Raw genomic sequence first — 24,502 nt, 5'->3', positions numbered from 1 at the left:
ATCCACCACCGCATACTTGCTGGGAGCTGTGCACAGGACTGAAATACAACACAGAATACAAATCTGTGAGGGTAGTGCGAGTGCAACAGTGGACATGTCCGTGCTCCAGGATACAGGCTGCTTGCACCACCTCCTCCCCTGGGCCAGCCCCCTGCTGCACTGCCTGCACCACCTCCTCCCCTGGGCCAGCCCCCAGCTGCACTGCCCGCACCGAGCGGCGCCAGGCACTTGCTACATGGTAAAGCGCTTTAGTACATGAAAGGTGCAATAATGGTTTTCTTTTAGGAAAGCTAAAAGTAGAGCTAGATTTAGCTGCCTCCTAATCATCTAACCCACTTTGAGACTTTGTCTGCTTTTCAATTGGATGCTGGCGCTTGGTTCTACCAGACTCTGCTAAGTTCGGGCTTGTTCTGTGGATATTTGCTCAGGTTCCTGCAGTAATGTTGATGCTCAGAGTTGCGTCCTTTCAGCCTGACTAGCTCACCTGGGCAGAAACAGTGTTGTGTGGATTTGGCCTGCAACCAAGTGAAGGCTGGAATAAATATGTTGAAACTCTGAATCTTTACTTTTGCAAAAAGTCGGCAAATAGGATTCCACAGGCTCGGATTACGGCAGCTGGGTTCTGGTGCCGAGAAGTGTTCCAGGAATGACTGAACAGACACAATGAAAACCCCTCCACATATCATAAAGGCAGCCCCACCGAGATGCTCTGCGTCTGAACCGGGCTGCTGCTGCTGCAGCTTCACCTACCTTTGAATTTTAAGGCAAACTCGTAGGGGTTGTACAGGGTGAGCACCTGCTTGTGCGAGGCCTGGTCGTCAGCGTAGAAGGCGAGTTCTGTGGGGAACACGAAGACGGGAAGACTTCCTTCCACCAGCTCAGGCTGCCGTCTGTGCTGCTGCATTGACACGGCCTCGTCTCTCTCTCGCTCTCTCTCTCTGCAGCTCCACACGCTCGCGCTGGGCTCTGAGGTGTCTCCTCTTCCGCACGTCGGCCTCAATGCCTTAACTGCATGGTGAGCAGCCTGTATGAACAGAGGTGGTAGTGACCTGAACAGCAAGCCGTGTGGACAGGGCACAGCATCTCCTTGTGCTGCACCTCCAGCTCTGGATAAGCAGCTTCTCTCCTTTCACCTTGCCCTAAGCTTTTTATTTACTCTTTTCAAGGGACCGTTGCACTGCATACAGACTACACAAACACACTATAGAGAATCGTAATTAAAATCGCATTTTCTTATATTTAAATAAATAAATCTAGTCTAATAAATGTAGACGTTTGATAGGCTTCTTTATTGGGTAGAGGGGACTGATTTCCCCAGACACAAACCCTCCCCCAGTCCTATCCCAGCCTGACCACGTGTGTGTGTGTGTTTTAACATTTAGAGTTATTGTAGTATATTTTAAATGTTCAACACTAGCTCCCCAGTTTGCGAGGGAGAACAGCGTGACAGGCAGTCTCTCAAAATGCTCCGCGCACCTATCCTCCGTGTGCACAGGAAAACCAATGCAGGCTTGATACGGCTCTAACGGTGGGCCATTTATATATATATATATATATATATATATATATATATATATATATATATATAATATACTGTCGAGGCAAAGACACGATTCCTCTTTAAATGAACAGCTTTCTCTCTTTCTCAGATTGACCCCCCTCTCTCTCTCTCTCTCTCTCTCTCTCAGATCCACATGGCTAATCACGTGAGTGTGTTTACAGCTAGCTGAAGCAGTACGATTGCAGGGTTTTGCAATACCACTATATGACAGTGTATTTATATTCTCAATGTCAGTCAGAGACCGTTGTTTACAGGTGGGTAGCTCTCAATTACTCGTCTTTCTAGTGTGTTCAGAGTCCATCTCATTACACGTTTTCATTGTATTTGATATAACGGTCTAGTGATTTACAACTCTCCCACCGAAACGCACCTATCGTCTACAGTCTGTTTTATATCGGGTCAGGACATTTCGAAAAAATCTAAGTGGCCTTTGAACTAAACAATGGTATTTATTTCAGTAGAAAAGTCTTCCTGTCATACCGATGGTGGCTGATACGTAATGTAATATATTAAATGATAATAACGATGAGGTAAGCGACACCCCATTGCCATCGTCCAGGCGTACCCGCTGTAGCACACCGAGCCCGAAACGCAGCTGTGCTAACAGGAGCGTCCCGCACACAAGCCTAACGACACTGTCATGTAATTAACATGCTGTCACTAGCGCGGGTGTGCCTCCCCAAGCAGACTGGCATTGTGTCACTTTATCAATCGTTCACTTTGTAACCAATATAGTATACAGTTACAGTAGCGATATATCCACCACGAATGACAGCACACAAACACAAGCAGCCACTTCGCTAACCAAGGCAGAACAACACTAGCATTAATTACACGAAATGCTCCTTAAACTAAACGCATTGAGCTGACTGTGCTGGGCAAAAAACAAACAGCCACTACCGTACTGTATAATATATATATATATATATATAGATTAGAGAGAGAGAGAGAGAGAGAGAGAGAGAGAGAGAGAGAGAGAGAGAGAGAGAGAGACAGACACACACACACCGGCTGGGACCTTAGATACTATTTAGAGTTACTATTCTCTTAATAATAATAATGATACTATCTATTATAATATATATATATATTAGACATATAATAGTATATATATATATAATATATATATATATATATATATATATATATATATAGTATTTTTATGCTACTTAAACCAACAGACCGGGACCAAATTCCCAATTCTACTAGGCAACACCCTGCACAGATTCCCTTTCTTAAATAAAATAATAACAATTGCGAACGAGCGATCTTACCTGCGTTTAATTTTTTTTCTATATGTTGTTGTTTAAATCCCACCCTGTTGTTTTTTCCCTCTTTGTCAATCTGCTGCAGTTCGGCACGGTGGATGCTGGGATACTGGTGGGCCCAGGGAATTCCGCCAGCGCCGCGGGGTGACGTCAGTAGGCGGGGAGAAGGGCGCTGACGGACAGCCCTGAGCACGAAGCGGGTGCGTCTGCACTGGAGACGGGCCTGGCGTGCTAGATCATCACTGGGTTCTGGCTGGGACTTTAGCAACAGTTTGTACAGGGGTATTTCTTTATAGCTAAGCACTGTTTTGTGGTCTCATCCTGATGAGATTGCTACAATGAAGAATGGTGTATTATCATACTGGTGTACCGATGACAAGAAATCTACAAAAAATAAGCATGAACTCACAATTCCCTGTTGCATGATTACGCTGAGGCCCAACTGCATTCTGGGCATTACAGATGCCAGTGCGTTAAAGAAAATTAGGAGTTTCAGCCATAGTCCCCTGAGTGGCATGTGGTGGTCGTTGCTGCTCCTGCAGCCCCATGGCTTGCATTGGTTTGCCGTCAATGTCTCCTTTTTCACAGCAGCATTAGAGTGTGATTCACATCCCAGAGGGAGTGTGCTGGACGGGGAGTGGAGGGACACAGAAGTGCTGTATTCCCAAGAGAGCGTTTCATATCGATTTCCTGCAGGAGCTTTTACAAAATAAATCATTATTTTCAGTGAGGCGAAAGTATAAGAATATGTGTTTTTTTTATTTGTTCACTGAAATCCACTCTTTTTTTTATTTTTTTGTTCTTTTAAATTTAAAGCTGAAGCTGCAGCCTACCGCTGGATGTGCAGTGGTCCTGTCGCTGGAATTATTTAGAGAAGATTCACTGGTTAAACACGCACTTTTTAAAAATTACTACATGTATTAGTTCACTACGAGTTCTAAGCACAATATAAATCGAAGGAGTAAAATAGGAAGCAATTTCAGCCATGACATCATTGTTGTTGCTTGATATTAATAGCAAGAGATTGGGTGTATTTAAAACATAATACTCCATAATTATTAAAAATACAGTAGTTAACAGTTTGTCAGTGAATTTACTTAAAAACATTTTTTACCAACATTGTAGAAGTGTTACTATTACTATACATATGTTTTCACAAAACAATTACATTCTGAGGGGCTATTTTTTTTAAATGTGTGTGTGTATATATATGTGTATATGTGTATATATATATATATATATATATATATATATATAAATATATATATATTCTGTTACCATAATTACCATAATGGCACAGGGAGAATCATATTGTAATTTAGTGCTCTAAAAGTGCGCCAATGTAACTTCTTGTGTTAAAGTAAGGGAATGAGAAAGTGCTTCCTGAGTAACACACACTGAGGTATGTTTTATATATCATTATATTTGACCACTTTTGGACCACGCTTTTAGTCTAATTTTAAGTTTCACCCTTGTTGAAATTCGGTTCAGTTTCGAACTAAGAAACAGTATTTACGAAGTGTATTATGGTATGTGTGAGTCACAGTGACACTGGTATGCAAGCCGTGAAAGAGGCTGCTCTGGCACAGCGTGCCCCCCTCTCTGCAGAGCCCTCCCAGCCCACATTCCCGTGCCCGGTCGTCCCTCCACATGACCGCTGTGCTGACGCTCTGCCAAAGCAAAACCAAACTGTCAACACAAGAGGCCATGACACGCTGCAGCGGGAGAGTTACTCGCGTTTCCCGTTCAGAAGACGTGGACGCGCTTGCAAGCAGTAACAGGGCTTTCCAGATCGCGCGTGTGCAGAACTGCACAGCATTTAAATATACATTTCCCAGACACACGTGCAACAAAGCGTCCGTGGCTAAAATCAAATCAGTTTATATATATATATATATTATATATATATATATATATATATATATATATATATATAATTGCACACACTTATCCTGCCTATTTTCTTTGCTCAGTTAGAAAGAATTAAACCGCCGGATCCATCTATGCGCGCCTCTTCATATCTCATTAAATATGCAAAATTAGAAAGGAAAAAAAAATAAAAAATAATGCTCGTGCACTTCGGAGATTTAAAAAAAAAAAAAAAAAAAAAAAACGTTGTGGAGTGCGCGCGCTGGCTCGCCAGCCTCATTGAATATTAAAAAAAAAAAAAAAAAAAAAAAAAAAGAGAGGCGTGGCCACCGAACCTGTCTCCGGCCAATGGAATAGCGGCAGGCGAACTCGGGCGTTTCGGTGGGTTCGGAAGAGAAGTTCTGTATCAGCGCGAGCCCCAGCAGTGCTCAGTTAAAGACAGAGACACACACACACACAGAGAGACAGAGAGAGAGAGAGAGAGACAGGCGGCGGCGGGGGAGGCACTGCGACCCTCCCGGGGGGGCAGATTATAACCACACTATACACACACACGCACCCAGGCCGCCAAATAGGTCCAATGTTTACTCTAGATTTTCTTTTTTTATAAGCATATTAAAAAAAAAAAAAAATGCCTATTCTACTTTTTCTCATAGACACGTCCGCTTCTATGAACCAGCGGACTTATTTGGGTACGACGTATCTGGACATCGCTAAAGGCGCGGTTGAGATTTTTATGAAGGTAAAGGATCATTTTTGCCTTTTCGAGGAGTTCAGGGTCCCTTTATAAACCGGAATTAACGTGTATTATTTCGTTTTCTCTAACAGCTGCGCGCCCGAGACCCTGCTAGTAGAGGCGACAGGTACATGCTAGTTACATTTGATGAGCCGCCATACGGAGTTAAGGTAAATAAATCCTCTTAAATTGTGTTTTTATTGGTTAACCGGAAATATTTTTCTGACATTGAGACTCTAGGGCCCCTCTGGTTCGTAGATACGGGGTTGGGGCGCCCCCCAGGCGGCAAGAAACGGCTAATTTTGATCAAAATACCCGCAGAGCCGAAGCAGCACAGCCTGTGAAGATGGCGGACATTTTGCTTTTGTATTGGGGAAGCTCGAGCGCTGAGATGGAGGCGGGGAGATTTATGAGCCGCCGGCACGTCACGCGTGACGTGCTGGGGGACACGCATGGACCTGGTTGGACTTTGGCGACTGCACTGCCTCCCGTGTCCCCCCCCCTCGCATATCGGTCCAGTGGCTCACCTCCCTGCACGTTTATTGGACAAGACTGCAAACTTATTTTTTGTTTTTGTGTCTTTTTATGTACAAGATGCTGATATTGTAACCCTCACCCCCTCCCACGACAGCATGCACACACAGCCACTGTTATCATAGGCAAGCAAAATATTTCATAATTTAATCCAGATACACCTCCACGCAGTGACTGTTTGACACTACACCTTGATGAACTGCCCAGCACTGTGTTTTATTGTCTATCTCAATCTCTGTGGACAAATGGTAGTTATCCAATCCCTAGTGCTTTCTCTAATATTAATAAAAGACTGCCCTAAAAAAAATGCACCCCCCCCCCCCCCTCCCCATGCTCCATGCCCATGCTGCTCTTGCAAAACATTACAACATTTGCCCCGTTTACCCCAGGGGCAAGCAACAGCTAATGGACTACTGTTTTTAACTCCCCTGGTTTGTTTACATATTTCTAAAAAGCCATTTACCAGTGATTTTGTTTTCCTTTACTGATGGAGTGCCAGGCAGCCCCTGGGAGTTCTAGCCTCCTCTTTGCCTCTGTCTTCACCGATGCGAGATTCCATCTGAATACTGAGCATCCACAGTGTTCAGGGAGAGACTAGTGCTCCCGTTTTGCTCAGGAACATTCCCACGGTGCATTTAGTTTTAACCATGTTCTGCAGTGTTTGTTCTGATTTTTTTGAACCCGTTCGTATCACGTTTGTCTGAGATCTTCTCCGTCTCTCCTTGGGCCCGTTGCGAACAAATAGCACTTCAGCTGAGCTCCCAGGAGCCTGCCTGCCTGCCTGCCTCAGAGCTGCAGAGAAGGTCTGCGCTACACTGATAAAACGAACTTGATTGCATGCATAGGTGAAAGAAACGCATGCCACACAGCACCAGGGACAGAGCAAAAAGAGATGACACCACTTCAGCAAAGTAACATGGAGAGGGAGGGGGAGCTGCAGTAAATTCTGAAATAAATGTTGCCTAACACTTTGCAGTAGCGCCTTGAGTTGGAAATATTTTGCAATCTAAAATAAGTCTCCCGCTATTTTTGTTTTTTGTTTTTATATCATGTCAAGCACAGCCAAGGCTGTTAAAGCCAGAGGAATGTGTGTTACTTGTTTTTGATTCAAAAGGCCTTTCGTGCAGAAATTATTGATCCCAGCTGGCTGTGGAATCTCAGTGCCAAAGTCTGAGGGCTCTGGGGTGGGCAGCACCCACCAGTCCAGAAAATCCGTGTCCGATGAATGCAGCTTGTTTGGATAAGAAAAAGAAAACCTTTCCGTGGATACTCTGGTTAGCTTGCTCCTGATGAGCCCTGGAGGAGATGGGAGCTGTGCTGGCAGGAGCCACAGCAGTGAGAGCTTGAAGATTCACAGTGAGAAACGATGCTCCCCTCTCCTCTGCCCTGGAGCAGCATTGCTGGCGGTGAGGGAGAGATTGATAGCTGTGTTGGATCTTGTTGGCTGAAGCCTGTTGCTGTACAGCAATCACTTGGTACAGTAGCAGCACTCTTGGCATGCCTTGCATTAAACCCGAGTCACACAACTGGGGTTGCTGATAATTGCCACTGATCTTCCCCGTTAAGAGAAATCAGATATGAACAATTTCACAGTGACACCCTCCTGGTCCTGAGAGCTACTGGATTCACTGAAACTATTCCGTTGTGGAGTTCAAGGGCAAGGTGTGTGTCACCGCTCCTGAGCATCCAGTCCATTCCAGGGTGTAATTGGGAGAACTTAACAGTCACATACTCAAGGACCTGGTCAGAGGTTCAGTGCAATGTTTTTAAAGACGTTGCTGCAAGAAAGACCTGGGCTGGAAGTGCCTCGGCTTGCCTGCTGGGTGCTGATCGCAGGCTCACTAGTTCTTTTTGACAGTATTGATAAGAAAGGCAGCACTGCAGAATGGGTATTCCGACTCCCATATCGCTGTAGTGATGCTCACAGCACAGCACTTGATGAGCGGATATCCATTCTATTGCAGAGATATATGGATCTGAAGGCTTTCTGCAGATGTATTTAAGGATGTGGTTATCTTGTAGGCGCACAAAAACCATAGTAACATGTTCGTCCCTACCAGCTGCAGCCTTCGTTTGTTTTTTATGGTCCATCTAAATATGATGTCACCCACAACAAATCCTAACCTTTTCACAGTCTGCGCAGGTAGAGCCTCTCTAGATGCATTCCAGACTCCTGTAGTCACATTGCAGAGAAACCAGTCATGCACTGGGGGGGAGCGTTCTCTTTTTATATACTGTATGAAGTTATTATTTTTGGTTACTTTAGTTTCTGCCCCAATGTGTATAGTCACTCGACAGTACTTGCACACTTCAATTGTAACTTCTTTCCTTTGCTGTCTTCCATAACGAAATCCTTCTGGTCACAGGCATATTCTTCTGGGGTTTTGTGTGTTGAGGCATTTTCTTTTTACATTGTGCCACAGTTTGCAACTCTGTTTTAAATTCCACAAACATGTATCTGTAGTTCTGCGATTATAGCTCGAGCAAGAACATCTCGTTTCAGTTCCCGCAAGCTTGTTGCAATCCTTCAATAGAAATGTGGGAATTTGCTCCCACTCAGTAGTTGGGGCGGGTTTAAAGTATTCAGAACGAATCAATGATAGTTACAAGTCAGGAAGGAGGGACATTTTCACTGGGAAAGGGGTGAAGTCAATGTGAATTTAGTAACCATTCCTAGTGTTTTTCGCTGTTCATTGTGTTTTTATTGTTTTTTTCTTAATCTCTTTAAAGTGAAAATCAGAAGCCCTATAAATGTCTGTTGTTGTTTGTCAGGCTGGCTGGAAGGAGAATCACGCCACCTTTATGAACGAGCTGAAGAACCTGCATGCTTCGGGGCTGACCACACTGGGCCAGGCGCTGCGCTCCTCCTTTGACCTGCTCAACCTCAACAGGCTGGTGTCCGGCATCGACAACTACGGACAGGTAAACTCAGCCGTTCTCAACAACCGCAACTACTACAGACATGTTGTTTGTTGTAGTGAAATCTTTTTATATTAAATATAATTTTTCATTCTAGGGAAGAAACCCCTTTTTTCTGGAGCCATCGGTGATCATCACCATCACAGACGGGAGCAAGCTGACTCACAGCTCTGGCGTGCAAGAGGAGGTGAGTGTGCAAGCGTGGTTAGAGTTGAGGTATTGGGAAAAAAGCTGTGTCTTTAGAGGTCAGGGCTGAGGGAGTGTGACTTGGTAATATGCTGGAGCTTGTATGTGTGTTGAAATGTATATCTCATCATAAGAAAACAAAAACCTATTTTGCCTTATTTCTATTCTTTGTTGGGGGGTTCTGTATGTCTCTCATGTAAACGTACCTGGTCTCTGGAAGTTGAGCGGTTCCTCTCTGTGTTCCCGCAGCTGCATCTGCCCCTGAACTCGCCGCTACCAGGCAGCGAGCTGACGAAGGAGCCGTTCCGCTGGGACCAGAGGCTGTTTGCACTGGTGCTGCGTCTGCCGGGCGCCTCCTCCCTCGAGCCGGAGCAGCTGGGCAGCGTCCCCACAGACGAGTCCGCCATCACGCAGATGTGTGAGGTCACTGGAGGTGAGTCCAGCCATAGCCAGCACTGCTTTAACTGAGACTGTGTCATTCCTTTTGCTTCTCTCTCTCTCTCTCTCTCTCTCTCTCTCTCTCTCTCTCTCTCTCTCTCTCTCTCTCTCTCTCTCTCTGTGTGAACGCAGCTTGTCTTGGGGAAGCAAATACAGTAACTCTTTATCTCTGATGCACTTTCACAACTTTCCATCAGCAAACAGTTCTGACTTTGCTGTAAATGCAGAGTAAATGTTTGTGATGGCTAAACACTGCCTGCCTTGGCTCGAAGCCTTTAATTTCATTTATTTTATTATTAATACTAATAATAATAAGAATAAGAATAAGAATGATAATTCTTCTTCCCGCAGGCCGGTCCTATTGTGTCCGAACCCAGCGGATGCTCAGTCAGTGTTTGGAGTCGCTGGTGCAGAAGGTGCAGAGTGGAGTGGTGATCAACTTCGAAAAGACAGGACCTGATCCGCCGCCTGTGGGGGAAGGTAACCGAGCCGTTACATCACAGGGGTGGAAAGAAGACTCCCACTGCATGGCAGTTTGCTCCATTCCTGGTATTGCTGCAACTTTAGTAAAATACACTGTGGCTAATCAAGCTGGTGTCCTGGACTGGGTGAACTGGAGTGTAATAGCAGCCTTATTACCATTGCTGTATCAGCACTTGATGACGCTTCAGTTATTGCAGTTATATACTGCTACTGAATGCATGTTGAATGCTTGGGTTTTTTGGGGGGGTTTTCTTATTCAATAGGAAATATGTGGGTTCATATATAATTACATTTGGAATTTCAGCATCTTATTTAAATAAAACAAATGTTAAAATATGGCAATACACAGGATAAGCACTTCTCTTTTGTAGGAGTAATTTTTTTTTGTGCAGGAGTGGTTACACTAGAGAATGTGTGCAGGTAACTTTCAGAATGCTTACCCGCCCCTCACTCAGCAGATTTTACACCTGTGTCTGTCCTGTATTTCCACAGACGGTCTTGTTGACCCAGCCAGGCCCACATCCTCGTTCTCTCCCCAGCCATGGCACAGCTGCCACAAAGTGATCTACGTGCGCCCCAACCCCAAAACCGGCGTACCTGTCGGACACTGGCCCATCCCCGAATCCTTCTGGCCCGATCAGAACTCCCCCACTCTGGTAAGGATACATGCATGCAGTCTTTGCAGGGGTGTCCTAGTATTTATTTTATCATGTGATGTGATTCGAAGTCCAGAAAAAGTTTCTGCACTATAATGGATTACTTTTAGAATGAGGAAGCACTGTGATGTGTGTCATGTTTCTGTCTTCTCTATGGTTTAAGTATGCTTATGTTTGTCTTCCAGCCTCCCCGGACGTCCCATCCCATTGTACGGTTCTCCTGTGTGGACTGTGAGCCCATGGTGATCGACAAGCTGCCCTTTGACAAATACGAGCTGGAGCCCTCACCGCTCACACAGTACATCCTGGAGCGCAAGTCCCCACACGTGTGCTGGCAGGTAACATCATACAGTGAAAACCTGAATCCGCTGGTCACCGAAGAGACCTGAGCATTGGATTGCTGGCGAATACTGGCTGCTTGGTGCAAGGTTTATTGTATTTTGGAAAGCTTGTAACAAATGTGATTACAAGAAACCCCACATGAGAAGATCTATAGCTATGGCCAAAAGCTATGCATCACCCTATAGAATTAACACATGTTGCTTCATAAAGTCAAATGAAACCTGCTGAGTAATGTTCCGTTAACGTGTTGAATTACACACTGCTTTGTAGTTTTCCATATACTTAACGGGGGGTAAAAGAACCTGACAAATTGAAAAATGCAACATTTCAAAAGCGAACGTGAAACAGTGTACTACTATTCTGTCTTCCGGTAGACTTTTACGATATCATTTTGTAGTTTGATTTTCATGATGTTAAATAAAATAGCTTATGTTCAAGAACAAAATTATGTTCATCTAGGTTTAACTATGTCTGAATTCTAGGTGATGCAAAACTTTTGGCCATAGCTGTACATTAATAATAGAGTTAAATAAACCACACACACAAGTCGGCCTGCAGCATGGGTTTCCATGGCATGCAAGAAGGGGGTTTAGAGTACAGAACGCTGTGCTGTCCATGCAGAGCGCTTATTAATATTCCAGTCTTTCTTGTCTGTCTGCAGGTGTTTGTAAGCAGCAGTGGGAAGTACAGTGACCTGGGGCAGCCTTTCGGGTACCTGAAAGCCAGCACTACCTTAACCTGCGTCAACCTCTTTGTGATGCCTTACAACTACCCTGTCTTATTGCCATTGTTAGGTAGGGTGTGTGTGTGTTTGGGGGTAGGCGGCAGTCTTCTTTAAAGCAAAATCTTTAGTCTTGTTTCAATACAGTTTGAGTCCCCTGTCTCCAGTTGTCTCTGAGTTTGATTTTATTTCTGTTCTTTTTCCAGATGACTTGTTCAAAGTGCATAAACTGAAACCTAACATGAAATGGCGACAGGCTTTTGAGACGTACCTGAAGAACTTGCCTCCATACTTCCTATTGGTAGGTCCTGCTGCAGCCTGTGAGTTTCCCTTGCTCTGGATTTACTGTTACTAGACTTTAAGCAAGCAGAGTGAGCCAGCTGTTTTTTTAAGCTCTTCTAACATGATTTGCACTAGTTTGCATTATGTAGTTAGAATTTGAATTGCTTTTATCAGAGTAATTGCTGGTTCTCTGTGGCCACCGTTGACTCTCCTGCTTTCTTCCCCAGCCATTAAAGAAGGCGCTACGAATGATGGGAGCCCCAAATCTGATCTCTGATAACATGGACTGTGGGCTCAGCTACAGCGTCATCTCTTACCTCAAGAAACTCAGCCAGCAGGTGCGCAGTCTGTCACTGTAGGACAGTATGAGAATGTGTGTATATAGGAGAGAATGGTTTCTGAAACTTTTACAGTACTTTACAATATTCAGATAACACAGCACAATAATATCCAATATATTTTATATATTGCTTAATGTAACATTTGCTGCTGGTTTGCACACACCACGATTACAGCAAAAGTATTGTTATACAAGCTGCACTGGCATTGTCTAACCATCTCTATTCTCCGCCTCCCCCCTTCTGTACTTCACAGGCCAAAATGGAGTCGGACCGGCTCATAGTGTCCGTTGGCAAAAAGCCTCCCCAGGAAACGGGGATCAAAGTCAAGAACCACTCCAATGCACTTTCACTGGCGCACCGCAAGGATTTCAAACAGCTCCTGCAGGGGATCACTGGGGAGGCCCCCCTCATGCTAACCGATCTCAACCTAAAGGAGTTTGCAGGCTTCCAGATAGCACTATTGAACAAGGTACACTGGCGCACACACACATGGAACTGGTGGAACTGTTTTTGTCAGCGTTTTTTTTACTTGTGTTCTAATTTCTTGCTGCCCCACCAGGACCTGAAGCCTCAAGCCTACAGGAACGCGTTTGACATTCCCCGGAGGAATCTCCTGGATCAGCTGACCCGAATGAGGTCCAACCTGCTGAGAACAACGCAGAAGCTCATCCGCGGACAAGATGAAGGTGACTTTTATCATATTTCCTCTGACCCGACTGCAACACAGCAGTGAGGCTTATTAAACATGGATTAATTTTTATAAATGAATAAGACTATAATAACTTCTCTACAGTTGAGATGTGAGTTCATTCAAACTGTGTAGTCTCTGGGTCAACTTCTATTAAAATGATACAAATCCAAGCCTGAATTGAGGCTAAACATACTTCAGGGAGTGACTATGCAACAGCTGTGTGGGAGAACATTGTTGCATTGTGCACAAAGCTGCATTGCACACTGTTAGAGTTTGTTATTGAGTAAATCATACCTCTTCCAGACTACCTGCACAGCATCCCTGTGGCTCAGATGGGGAATTACCAGGAGTACCTGAAGATGATGCCGTCACCCCTCCGAGAAATCGACCCGGACCAGCCGAAACGCCTGCACACGTTCGGGAACCCTTTTAAGCAGGACAAGAAGGTACCCTAAACTTACCAAGTTTAATATGGAATGCAGTTTATAGTCCTGACAGGGGATGACATATTTGAATGTTCATTTGATGAAAGTGTGCATTAAACAGGAAATTAAATGTTGCTGTTGCAATCGATGTGCTATAGGCCCCAGGCTATAGCTTGACCACGAACAGTAGTTTCATCCTGCCCTGCCCTGCACTGCCATTTCATTCATTCATGTTGTTTTTTTGTTTCCTGTTTTCCTCCGCCGCAGGGAATGATGATTGACGAGGCGGACGAGTTTGTGGCGAGCCCCCAGAACAAGCTGAAGAGGAGTGCGGGAGACCCCAACTCTGCTGCGGCACTGAAGAGACGGAGGAGCATGTCCCCCTTGCTTCGCCGGCCACAGACGCCCCCCATAATCACAAACCACGTGATGGGCAAGGGGCCACCCTCCTCCCCTGGGGGACAAGGCCACCAGAACTTAATCAAACCCATCCCACTGCACAAAGGTAGGGCCACACTGTGATCGACCTGGCTCTAAATTATTCAAAGTTAGGACTGTGTGTAACGGTACATGCCCTGTATGTGTTGTGATCTGTATTGCTTTGATTCTTCTCACTCTCTCTTTCCAGGCATGGAGGTGAACAGCGTGATCGTAGGGGAGAGTAACGGGGAGAGGAAGCCTGAGAACTGGCCGGTGTTGGACGGGTTAGAAGTGGTGACCCCTGAGGACAGACTAATGGGGACAGCGGTCGAGGCAGAGTCCCAGCCGGAGGATGTGGGGTGTCTGAGTGAGGACGGGCTGGACGAGAGGCCAGACCCTGGCGCTATGGACAGAGGAGCAGGCCCTGCTGAGAACTGTGAGGAAGGAGCTCCACCGGACCAGGAGGGGGCGATGGAGAGCAGTGCCGAGTCCGCATTGCCAGGCTCACTCAGGGTTGTCAGTGTCCTGCCTCTTGATGGGACCAATGCAGCGCTCCGGACACGGGTCTTAAAGGAGGTTCGCAAGCCAGGCAGGAGTGAGTATAGAGCGCTACACGCACACGTCTTTAAATTGCACATGTGATCCCCATGCACAATGTTTCTAGTTTGATTTTAATCTCAGATCCTCAAGCTCTCGCTAGTTTCTTTGCTGTTTTTGAAACTTATTCAGTTCCTAAATTTTGGTTCTTAACATTACCTGTAGAAGCAACGTTCCTCATTCATTTAAAACAAGTGCATATAAAAATGTGCCAGTTGACGATATGCTGTGGTAGATATGTGTTTTGCAGTTGGATGTGTTTTATTTGTGTACTAGAGGAGAGAAATATGTGCATTTAGAAAGCACATTGCAATAACACTTGATTTTAAAGTTGTCACCATCATTCATCACCTGAGCTCTGCTGTGTTTTGTTTCAGATTATGAGACGGTGTTCCAACTACTTGAAGAAGTGAAGGGACCTCTGGAGGTACAGAGATACTTCATCCAGCACACCATCAAGGAGGCAGCCAGGTACGGGTAGACCATTCTGAATAGGAAGCTTTGCAGGGGCAGGGGCAAACTGATCCATAGGTTTGAAGGTGTGAGCAGATACTAGTTCAGTTTTACTGCACCCATTGTAAGCAATAAACCCTTACTTGGATGAGCTTGTGACATAATGGATGTGTATTAGGTTGATAGAAACAGCTGCATATCAAAACTGAATTATTTTGTGTACAGAGTTTGAAAATCAAATGTTAACTGTGCATCCGAGTCTCCTGTAGTGCATTTGGAAAATTCCAGGTAGGGACCAATTGGGTGGATTTAAAGGGATCCTGTTTTTAGACTAATTGAGTGAAATGCCTCTTCAGACGAACTCCCCCCTTCTCCCTCACTGCAGGTTTAAGAAGCGGGTGCTGATCCAGCAGCTGGAGACTGCACTGGAGGAGATGGAGGAGAAGTACCGGCCCAAGAGCGTGAACAACATCCACGACAGGTAACCAGGGCCCTGCGCTGCACCTGTGGAGAAACGCCTGCCCAATAGACGGGCAAAGGCTCCAGCGCCACGCACGAACCGTCAGAGTTTGACGAAGATGGAGCGGTTTACCGGAGAGGGAGGAGGGCATGAGAGGAGAAGGGCCTGGCCAGCCAAACCTTCCCTCTGTGCCTCCCCTTTTTTTGCCAAAATCCTGCCAGCATAAGCCAAGCTCCTCGGTGCTCAGGATAACCTCCGCAGTGACTGAATGACTAGAGGAGGGAGATGGAGTAGCATGGGGACTCTTAGTTTCCTCACAAGTCTGAACACATTCTAAGTGTGGGTGGTCTAGACTTCCACCTGCCCCAAGGGCTATGGCACAGAGCAGCCATTGATTGTTATTACCCCATGAGAGGGTAAAGGAGGGGTGGGAGGATGACAACATTGGACATAGGACCAATGCCTGAAATAATAAACATTGCACATCAGAAAGGTTACCTTGATAATAAATGAAAAGGTGAGTGGAGGATGTGTCACAGCTTTGCAGAAACTCATCCCACACTCCCATACCCTCCACCATACATCCAAGCAACAGGGCAGAGTTCAAATCTGCAGCTGTGATCTCTAATAAGTCTTCAGACTGTTAAGCAGAGCTGCACCCTCCCCAGACCCAAGAGATGGGCCTGTGTCACATCAGTGAGCAGGAGAAGGCGGGGTGAGGGCGTGGGTATTTGTAAAGAGTAGGAGTAATTACCCACAGCCCTGCGCCTCCTGTTCATTGACACCAGTGAAAACCTTGTGACTTGATGAGGAAACTTAATCTACCTCAGGCTTTTTGTTTTTCATTTTTAAACTTCTTTTAGTTGTGTTTTTCCACTATTTTTAGAATTGGGTCGTACAAGGAAACGAAACCTGCATAAAAACAAAAAGATTGACCTGGGCAGCTTCCAACCCGACCTGATCAGACTAGGCCTTTATTGACCAACAAGACTGTAATAAGCGATTGAAGTGTCCAGCAGCACTTGCACAACACGGTTTCCTTTGAAATTTGCAACATGTCGCCTAAAGCTCCAAAACCAATCCTACATTTTGGTTTTCATTAATCTGGTCCATTGCAGCTTGCAGCAGGCATGCCCAGATTGCTTGAGCAGTTGATACAAGGCAGAAGTGCATAAATCTGCGCTTTTTGCTTTTATGTTAACGGTAATGATTGGCTATAAAATAAACAAACGTATTGAATTTAACTCAGTTGTGCATTCTGTTTGCTGAAATACAGTTTTAGGTTTTCAGTTTGATCTGTGCTTGATTGTGGTCTTGTGGCACTAAAACCCGAATGGCTGAGCACTTTTCAATCACAAATAGCTTGAGCTCAGAGTTTTGATTTCCCAAGGTTCTGATGGAAACGGAAGGGCTGGAAACACATGGCTGGAAATGAAGACGGGTTTGATGAATAGCGTTAAAGGTAGTCTGGGTCTATCTGGTCAGGTTTGAACTGCAGTCCATGTCTGTTTGGTTCAGTTCAGTTAGGCTGGTTTGATCTTTCCCAGCACTCCTGTGCTTAAGCAACCCATGATGCTTTTGTTTTTTGTTTTTTAATGAAAGTGTATTTTACTTTTTAATATTCATACAAAAGAAATAACAAAGAGATTATTTTTGGACAGTATTCTTACCAGGCCATAAGATAAATATTTTAAAGAAAATATTACACTGTATAAAGAAGAATGTTTTGTAACTGTTATTATATAATATAAATGAACATTTTATTAAATCTTTAAAAAAAAAAAAAAAAAGAATATAAATGCTGTTTGCATGTGTGGAATGGGAGTGGAACCTGTATTAGCACATCTCTGTAGACAAGGTAGAGTGGAAATGAAGAACCATGTGTGGGCACCTAAATTAAAACTACAAAGTACCTGTTTTCTGCAGCCTGACATCACATGTGCTGTGTGTCATTTCACCCCACCTTGCCTATTCCCAGTGATAAATGACTTGGGTATTAAGGCAGCTTTGGTGGTCCCTTGAGCAGTTGTGTAAGCAGGTTTGCCTGTACAGTGTGAATGTGTGTGTGCATTGGGCATTCACTGTGTCCTCTTAACTGTATCCATGAAGGCAGCGCGTGAAGAGCAACAGTAAAAGTAGCCAGGATGAGAAACACACCAGGATTAACTACCATACTTTTTAGAAATCTTTTTATCCTCCCAAGTCTTATTACAGACGTCGTCCAGTTCTGTTTTATTCTGTTACACAACACGCTAAGTCACAGTATCACAAACCACCAGCAACTTGGTTTGTGTTCATTAAAGCTGTTTCCTCCAGGATGTCTGAGAGGAAGCCAAAACTCAAGTGTTATGAAACTAGTATCAGCACTAAAAACTGCTTAAGCAGCTCCTTACTAGTTTATAATCTTTTAATAATAATAATAATAATAGAGTACATTGTGTTCCACTACGGGCCACATTCTACCACTGTACTCATTTTAATCATGAGTATTCATTGCAAAGGGCAGTGGCTTTCAAATCTTGTCCCAAGTCTTTATTTCAACTAGGAACAAGATGTTATTTCGTGCATGGATCTGTTCTCCAGTGCAATAAATCAGTGCCTATTAACAGCCTCTGGGACTTTAAACAGCAGGGGATAGAGTAGCTCTCAATCCAACAGTGGTCAATTCACAATATAATCAGGATTAACTATTTGTTAGGCAGTGCAATTAACCGATAGTTAAAAAGGTAAGCACCTGTGTCAGTACTGACCACTTTATAGATAGTAGTTAGAAGCAAGTTATTATTTATGTACCATACCTTGTACCATACCTTTTATTACGTAATCTGTTTAAAAAATGAGTCAGTACACATTTTCAAAAGAGACTTTATTAAGTTAAAAATGATTTGATGCATATTTTTTCTTTTGTACATAACAAACATAAAACAGAAAATGACCTGCAGTATTGGCTTTTAAAATGTATTAAAGTTTCCTTAGTTTATTTTACCCCATAATTTATTAGCAATATTTAATTGCCATTTCCTGATATCACAAATGCATGTTTCATTTCAAATGAAGATGGTTTATTTATTGTTTTCAACTACCATATTACAAAATCCTGAACAATATATAAATACTGTCACTAAATAAGTTATACATCCTGTACTGTAACTTATCACATTTGCTTAGCAGGGTGTAAAAAAAAAAAAAAATCTTAAATACCTCACATTTTAACAGCAAGGCAGACAAAAATGTTCAGTAGCTTAAGGTTCAAACAACAGACGTTGAGCAGGCAGTTCGAGCAGAGGGCAGGGGATCATTAGATCACTGATCCCTGACTTGTTCAGTCACTTTTACGTGGGACTAGAAGGTAATGTACAAGCAGGACAACTTCCCTCCCTCCCCCACGCAAAAGGAGTTGGCACAGTCTAACGAAAAAAAAACAGTCAACTACAAAAAGGTAACGAAAGTTTTTTTTTTTTTAAGCAGATATTCTTTTTTTTCACACCTCGGAGTGTCAGATTGTAATATTTAATACAGAAAGGAAGTCTCAGTGATGCTCTAGTTTCCGTAGCCTCAGTGGGTTGCAGTTCAGCGCTTGCTGCCTGGGGACAGGGGTGGTCTCAGGGGGCTGGAAAAGCACTCTGCCCCGGTGGTTAAAAAGGTAGAAAGAAGGATGATTTCTCAGCGTGTCAAATGTCCTGAAAATAGCAGGGGTTTGGTTTAGGCATAACGTCTTGTCAGGGTATATAGAGCAGGAAAACCACGCTAAGTTCACTTCAAGATATTTTACTTTCACATGACAATCTGGTAATAAATGGCTGTGGGATGTGCACACAAGATCACGTGGAAGTAATTCAGTTAAAATCGGCCAAGACTCGGAAGAAAAAAATGGCAACCTGAAGACAGTACCTGGGCAAATGGGACTAACCTGCAGTTCAAATCAATCTCAAAAGAACAGATAATATGCATACAATATCTATACAGAATAGACAACATAATACAATATCTATAATAGACAATATCTATAAAGTGTGGAGTGTTGGTAATGAAACGTACTTGTTTTTCAGCTCTGATGTAGAATCCATGTCTTTAAATTCCCCCGCAATGTGCACAATGCCATAACAAGTTACTACAAATGCCAGCAGCGTCTGAAGGACAATCTACAAAAGCAAACAGAGTGATTACTGGTACTGTACCTGCTGTTGAAACAATGGAGAGCAAACCAGCATCAACAATAAACTGCAGTACTTGTGCTCAGACGGAACGTGGAATTATTATAAATTCTTACTGTGCGGATTATAATTTCTATGAAGACACACAAGATGATTGATTTGGATACACTGATTTCCTGCCAATCACTAGCTGAACCAACTGAATGAACAGGAGTTAAATAACTGTTCAGACAGTTCAATTATACTTGAAGAAACTGAATCCCAGGACAGTCGAATCACTGGACACCAAACGCCAACAGATACATAAAACAAAGCAGAACAAACCAGCACTCACATCGATCGGTAGTGTTTCATTCTCCTTTTCCGTTAGTCGCATATAGGACCGATCTACAGAAAGCAAAACAGGCATATATTACAAGCACTGCTTAATAATGTGCTTGCGGGGTTAACAAAGGCAGAGCGGCTGGAATCGTACCACTCAGCTCTCTCTCCTCTACAACAGTTGTGAAAGGATCTTGTTGAAAGTTGAGAAACTATTATGCATGCAAGGACCAGTTTGTGGAATAGCAGCAGAGCCTCCTGCACAGAGTTACACAGTCAGAATACTCACCTGTCAGACACCAGCATCAAATCATAGAGTTAACCTTCAGGCAGAAACAACATTGTGTTGCAAACCATTATGTAGGAATCGAAAGACTCTCATTGCATAGCACTTTGAGCAACTTTACTTTGAGCTTAAGTAGTCACTGCTAAGCTTCTAATCTCTATGCTTCCAGGAAAGCCCGGAATGATCCAAGTGCATATGCAGTCAGATTAGCTATCTAGCCTTATCTTAGGTAAGGTCGTCGATGGTTAGTAGTAATTGGGGTTTGTAAAATTAGCCGATTATGCTTTGTGATACAGGTTTTAAAAAATCCACTGCATCAAAATTGGATCCATTGCAGGTTTTACTGGCAGCTTAACTGGCCACTGTGCATCTAGCTATAACAAGTTCAAGTGTGACTAGCTCATAGTAAAAACTGGAAAAATTGAAAATGCCGCGCACTATGTATGCACACTGTGGGGATTAACACAAATCGCTGCTAATGGTTTATAGGTAATGTAAAAATGTAAATCGTTATTAGAACTGTTTTTAATTATAGCAGGCCACGGCAAAATTAAACTTCATTTGGGAGTGATGGTTTTTGGAAGCGATCGTTTCATACACCGGGGCCTGAAACTGTAAATGGCATCGCGTTACTACTGTACTCGCTTCCCCATATCTACACCTGCAGCCTGTAACCGATGACATGTCGACTCGCTGTGTTATGTTTTGCAACATAGCGGGGTTTCTTCCTGCGGTGACGCAGCAGGACTCACAAATACAGACTATTGCTCGAGTGACAGAGAGGATTATTTTAACAAACGTCAGCTGAATCCACTGTCGATCTCTGTCACGCAACCTCGGACTCGGGGTTAATGCGTTAAGTGGGGTTTATATTATATTTCCGGGCAGTAAAGTTACCGCACACCGATAACAGTGCGCTGCGGTGTCTCCAGTATACAAGAAAACAAAGGTACGGTGACGACTCTGAATTGTGTGGCAGTGACCTTACTCCCCAAAACATAATATACGGTAGGATAGAGAGCGGTAAACAATGCGGCCCTGTTCCTCTGTTTGAGGAAAACAAGACAATACCAGCATGTATTTATGTAAAGAATAATTATCATTAGCATTCTTATGGGAATAAACATTCGCATTAGCCCGCAACAGGGCCCGGCTCCTTATGCAAAAAGACCTTCCGGAAAACGATCCACTGAAACCAGCAGCACCTGGAGCATCCATTCGGACAAATCCGCTCCTGCAAATACTGAAGACTGGGCTTTCTACTCACGCTGAGCCGCTGAAAACGCCGAGTGAGCCAAAGCTAACAGCCCGACACCGACTAGACCCTTCCAGACAGACGAAGCCATCTTCATCGGGGAGAGAGAGAGAGAAAGAGCGCTGGCGATGCGGGGGGAGGGTAGGCGCGCAATGATTACGCGTCCTCTCTTTTTCTACAGCGCTCTTAACTGCTGCACCAGCTTGTACCCCGTCTCCATAGCTACAGCGCCCTGCAGGTGGGGGAGCAGCGAAGCCAGCCACTCCCCCGTCACATGACACGGTTTTTCTGGAAGAGAGGAGAAGTGAGTGTGCGAAACAGGAGCAGCTACCCCCGGCCCCCAGCTGGAAGAGGAACGATCGCCAGCAAGGAGGGAAGCGGAGAGCGGATACCTGGCCATGGGTTCCAAAACCCGAAGAGCGGCGGCTCCGAGGGGCTCGCAAACACTGCCCTTCTCCGTGCTGGCCTGCCTGCTGCTGGTGTCTCTGTGCTCCTGCGACGCGGACGACAGTGCCATGGAAGACATTGTGACAGAGAAGCAGGCTGAGGCGAGCCACAGGCAGGACAGCGCCAATCTCTTAATTTTCATCATGCTCCTCACCCTTACCATCCTCACCATCTGGCTTTTCAAACACCGACGCTTCAGGTTTCTGCACGAAACCGGCCTGGCTATGATCTACGGTGAGGGACTACACTAGTCATTAATCAGATGCATGTGTTGTGGTGTCAGGCCGGTCAATATGCTTGTGCATGCTATGGAAAGAGGCGTGATACTCTCAGACCATAATAAAGTACCACTTGCCAGCACAGAATAGCATGGGCCTGCTCGAGTGGCTGAACCGCTTGTGTTATTATGAGTGTGGGGAGGGTGTAATATTGACATCTGGTTACCGTGCCGCAGGTTCAATAGCTTTGTCTCGTCCTGTGAGTGTTCATTTTTGTTTAAATCTTAGTAGCAACAGTATGCATACGGACTGTTTTGCTACCAGGAAGGCAGGACTAGCCTGTTGATCTAGTATGCAAGCGGAAAGCCCTAAAACAACATCGCACGCTGTGGGTCTGCGGTGTGATGGTTTCTTAAACACTACCAGTCAATTATTATCAAGAAACATGTGATGGTCACCTGTCTGGCACTTCTGATCAACACCTGGATAATCAAAGTGCTGTTTCTGTTACACACCTAGTGTAGTTCTCTCTCTCTCTCATATATATATACACACACACACACACACACACACACACTGTATATATAATAGAAAATCCTATGCCATGTGTTTTTTGGGAGACTATGCATGCAATGTAAATAAATGATCTTTTTTCTGCAGTTGCTAGTAGGTGGTTTCAGTTTGTTGGTCTGCGTTTTTCAAAACGGCAAACAAAACTTCCATCAGATATTTTACTGGACCTCGCCTTGAAAAGTGACCATTGTGATGTCATCAAAGGCAAACTGTAAGCTTCCAGTGGGTTGTGTTGGTGACGGTTCCACATTCAGATCAGCTTTTTCAAATGATCTCACAGTACTGAATTAAAATACTGCCCAGTTTAGTTGAAGGTAAGCCATGTGTGCATTTGTAGGTTGGTGCAGGTCATGATGACCCTATTTTAACGCAGTATTGACACATGTCACATGTTATAGTCTTTGGCAGGGAATACGCACTCCTGACTTACCTGGACTTATCCTGGCTGTGCCTGGATAATGCTCTCCAGACTGCATGCTGTAAAATAGCAACAACAAAACCACAGATCACTGTGTAGAAGATGGATGTGGTCTTAGTTTTGTGCTGCTCAGAGACTGGTTCATTCAGGTTTCACTGTATATAAAAAAAGCAACAACATATTTTGAGTAACAATAACTTTCCACTGCTTTTTTGCGGTATTTGTTTGTTTTTGGTTTTTTTTGCCAAATGCAATGCCTCTTGACACTAAAAACCAAAAAATAGTTTTGATCCAACTCTGAGCCCCTGATATTGATGGCAACATCAGACTCCAGGGACTGGTTTAAGAGTTTTATTTTGAGGTTTATTATCGTACTGTTAAACTAAACATTGCTTTGGAAAAATGAAGTTAAACTTTTAACCGTCTCTTAAACAAGGCTTCAGGAACTGCAAAAACAGTGCTTAGAAAAACGTTCCTTCAAGCTTTCTAACGTCTGGTATTTGTCAAGTACATGGATGAAATATGACTCCTACTGCATAGCAGTGTCGCCCATTCCAGGTTTTACTAGGAGCTTGATTAGCCACAGTGTATAGGTAACAATCTGCGATGCGTCTTATTCAACTCCTAGTAAATCCAGGAATGGATCAAGCTGGTGTGCAGCAGGAGTCTTTTTTCCATCCCTAGTCAAGCAGTTGGATTTGTGTGTTTGCCTGCAGGATTGCTGGTGGGCGTGGTGCTGCGCTATGGAATCCACGTGCCCCGGGACGCCAGCAACGTGACGCTCAGCTGCCACGTGAACTCCAGCCCTGCCACGCTGCTGGTGAACATGAGCGGCAAGTTCTATGAGTACACGCTGAAGGGAGAGATCAACCCCAAGGAGGTCAACGATGTGCAGGACAACGAGATGCTCCGCAAGGTAAATGAGATAGCAGGGCTGCTGCTCCTCCTTATCGACTCGGGGCTGAAGTCTGAAAGCAAAGTACTGTTCTGTCCTAGTCACTTGAACAAGCAAGAATTATTATTATTATTATTATTATTATTATTATTATTATTGAGCAGTCATGTGATATGGGCTAATCCATTCTAGCTTCACAACTTTGTCTGTAGTGGATCCATAGAGTTACTATCATGTGACACTTCAGAGGTGGAAATAAGACTCCCATTGCATAGCACTATGATCCATTCCTGGTTTTAGTAAGACACACCTGAACTTGTTACCTGCACACTTTGCAGTAGAACCTGGAATGGGTATAACTGCTATGCAGTAGGAGTCTGCTGTCTGTCCCTGCAGTTGGTTAGTGTACACATGGAAATCCTAGTGGGAGTGCTTCGTTTCTGGTATTGAAATTATCTGCTGGATGTTTGTATGCAAGTGGTCGTTGACGTCTGTTTTATGTTGTTGCTTTCAGGTGACCTTTGACCCCGAAGTGTTCTTTAACATTCTGCTC

General features: G+C 44.2%; 2 protein-coding genes and 1 long non-coding RNA gene across 4 annotated transcripts; 1 reads left to right on the top strand and 2 right to left on the bottom strand.

Moving 5' to 3' along the window:
• Positions 1-3,587, bottom strand: LOC121307548. The gene is made up of 3 exons (XR_005948364.1): positions 2,836-3,587; positions 751-1,024; positions 1-38 (listed from the first exon to the last, which is right to left on the bottom strand). It is a non-coding gene; the product is annotated as an uncharacterized LOC121307548 (long non-coding RNA).
• A 1,471-nt stretch (positions 3,588-5,058) lies between these two features.
• LOC121307636 (integrator complex subunit 6-like) lies at positions 5,059-17,139 on the top strand. 2 transcript variants are annotated; one of them, XM_041239855.1, is made up of 18 exons: positions 5,059-5,440; positions 5,527-5,604; positions 8,741-8,890; positions 8,985-9,074; positions 9,323-9,506; positions 9,863-10,060; positions 10,487-10,650; positions 10,836-10,988; positions 11,654-11,786; positions 11,920-12,014; positions 12,223-12,333; positions 12,590-12,805; positions 12,896-13,022; positions 13,331-13,473; positions 13,720-13,957; positions 14,081-14,467; positions 14,847-14,940; positions 15,308-17,139. In XM_041239855.1, exons 1-18 carry the CDS (start codon positions 5,330-5,332, stop codon positions 15,405-15,407), a joined length of 2,772 nt encoding a protein of 923 aa, XP_041095789.1. In that variant the 5' UTR covers positions 5,059-5,329; the 3' UTR covers positions 15,408-17,139. The 2 variants fall into 2 exon arrangements, with proteins under 2 accessions (XP_041095789.1, XP_041095790.1); XM_041239856.1 differs by having other exon boundaries at positions 5,061-5,440; positions 9,863-9,991; positions 15,308-17,135.
• A 1,726-nt stretch (positions 17,140-18,865) lies between these two features.
• LOC121307630 (ER membrane protein complex subunit 5-like) lies at positions 18,866-21,551 on the bottom strand. The gene is made up of 4 exons (XM_041239849.1): positions 21,411-21,551; positions 19,871-19,923; positions 19,421-19,524; positions 18,866-19,062 (listed from the first exon to the last, which is right to left on the bottom strand). The coding sequence occupies exons 1-4, from the start codon at positions 21,493-21,495 to the stop codon at positions 18,912-18,914; spliced, it is 393 nt and encodes a 130-aa protein (XP_041095783.1). The 5' UTR covers positions 21,496-21,551; the 3' UTR covers positions 18,866-18,911.
• Between the last annotated feature and the right edge of the window lie 2,951 nt (positions 21,552-24,502).

This window comes from Polyodon spathula, chromosome 57 (assembly GCF_017654505.1).
Source record: "Polyodon spathula isolate WHYD16114869_AA chromosome 57, ASM1765450v1, whole genome shotgun sequence".
Taxonomy (NCBI): Eukaryota; Metazoa; Chordata; class Actinopteri; order Acipenseriformes; family Polyodontidae; genus Polyodon; species Polyodon spathula.
Note: the sequence above shows the minus strand (reverse complement) of the source record. Positions and strands in the feature narration are given on the sequence as shown.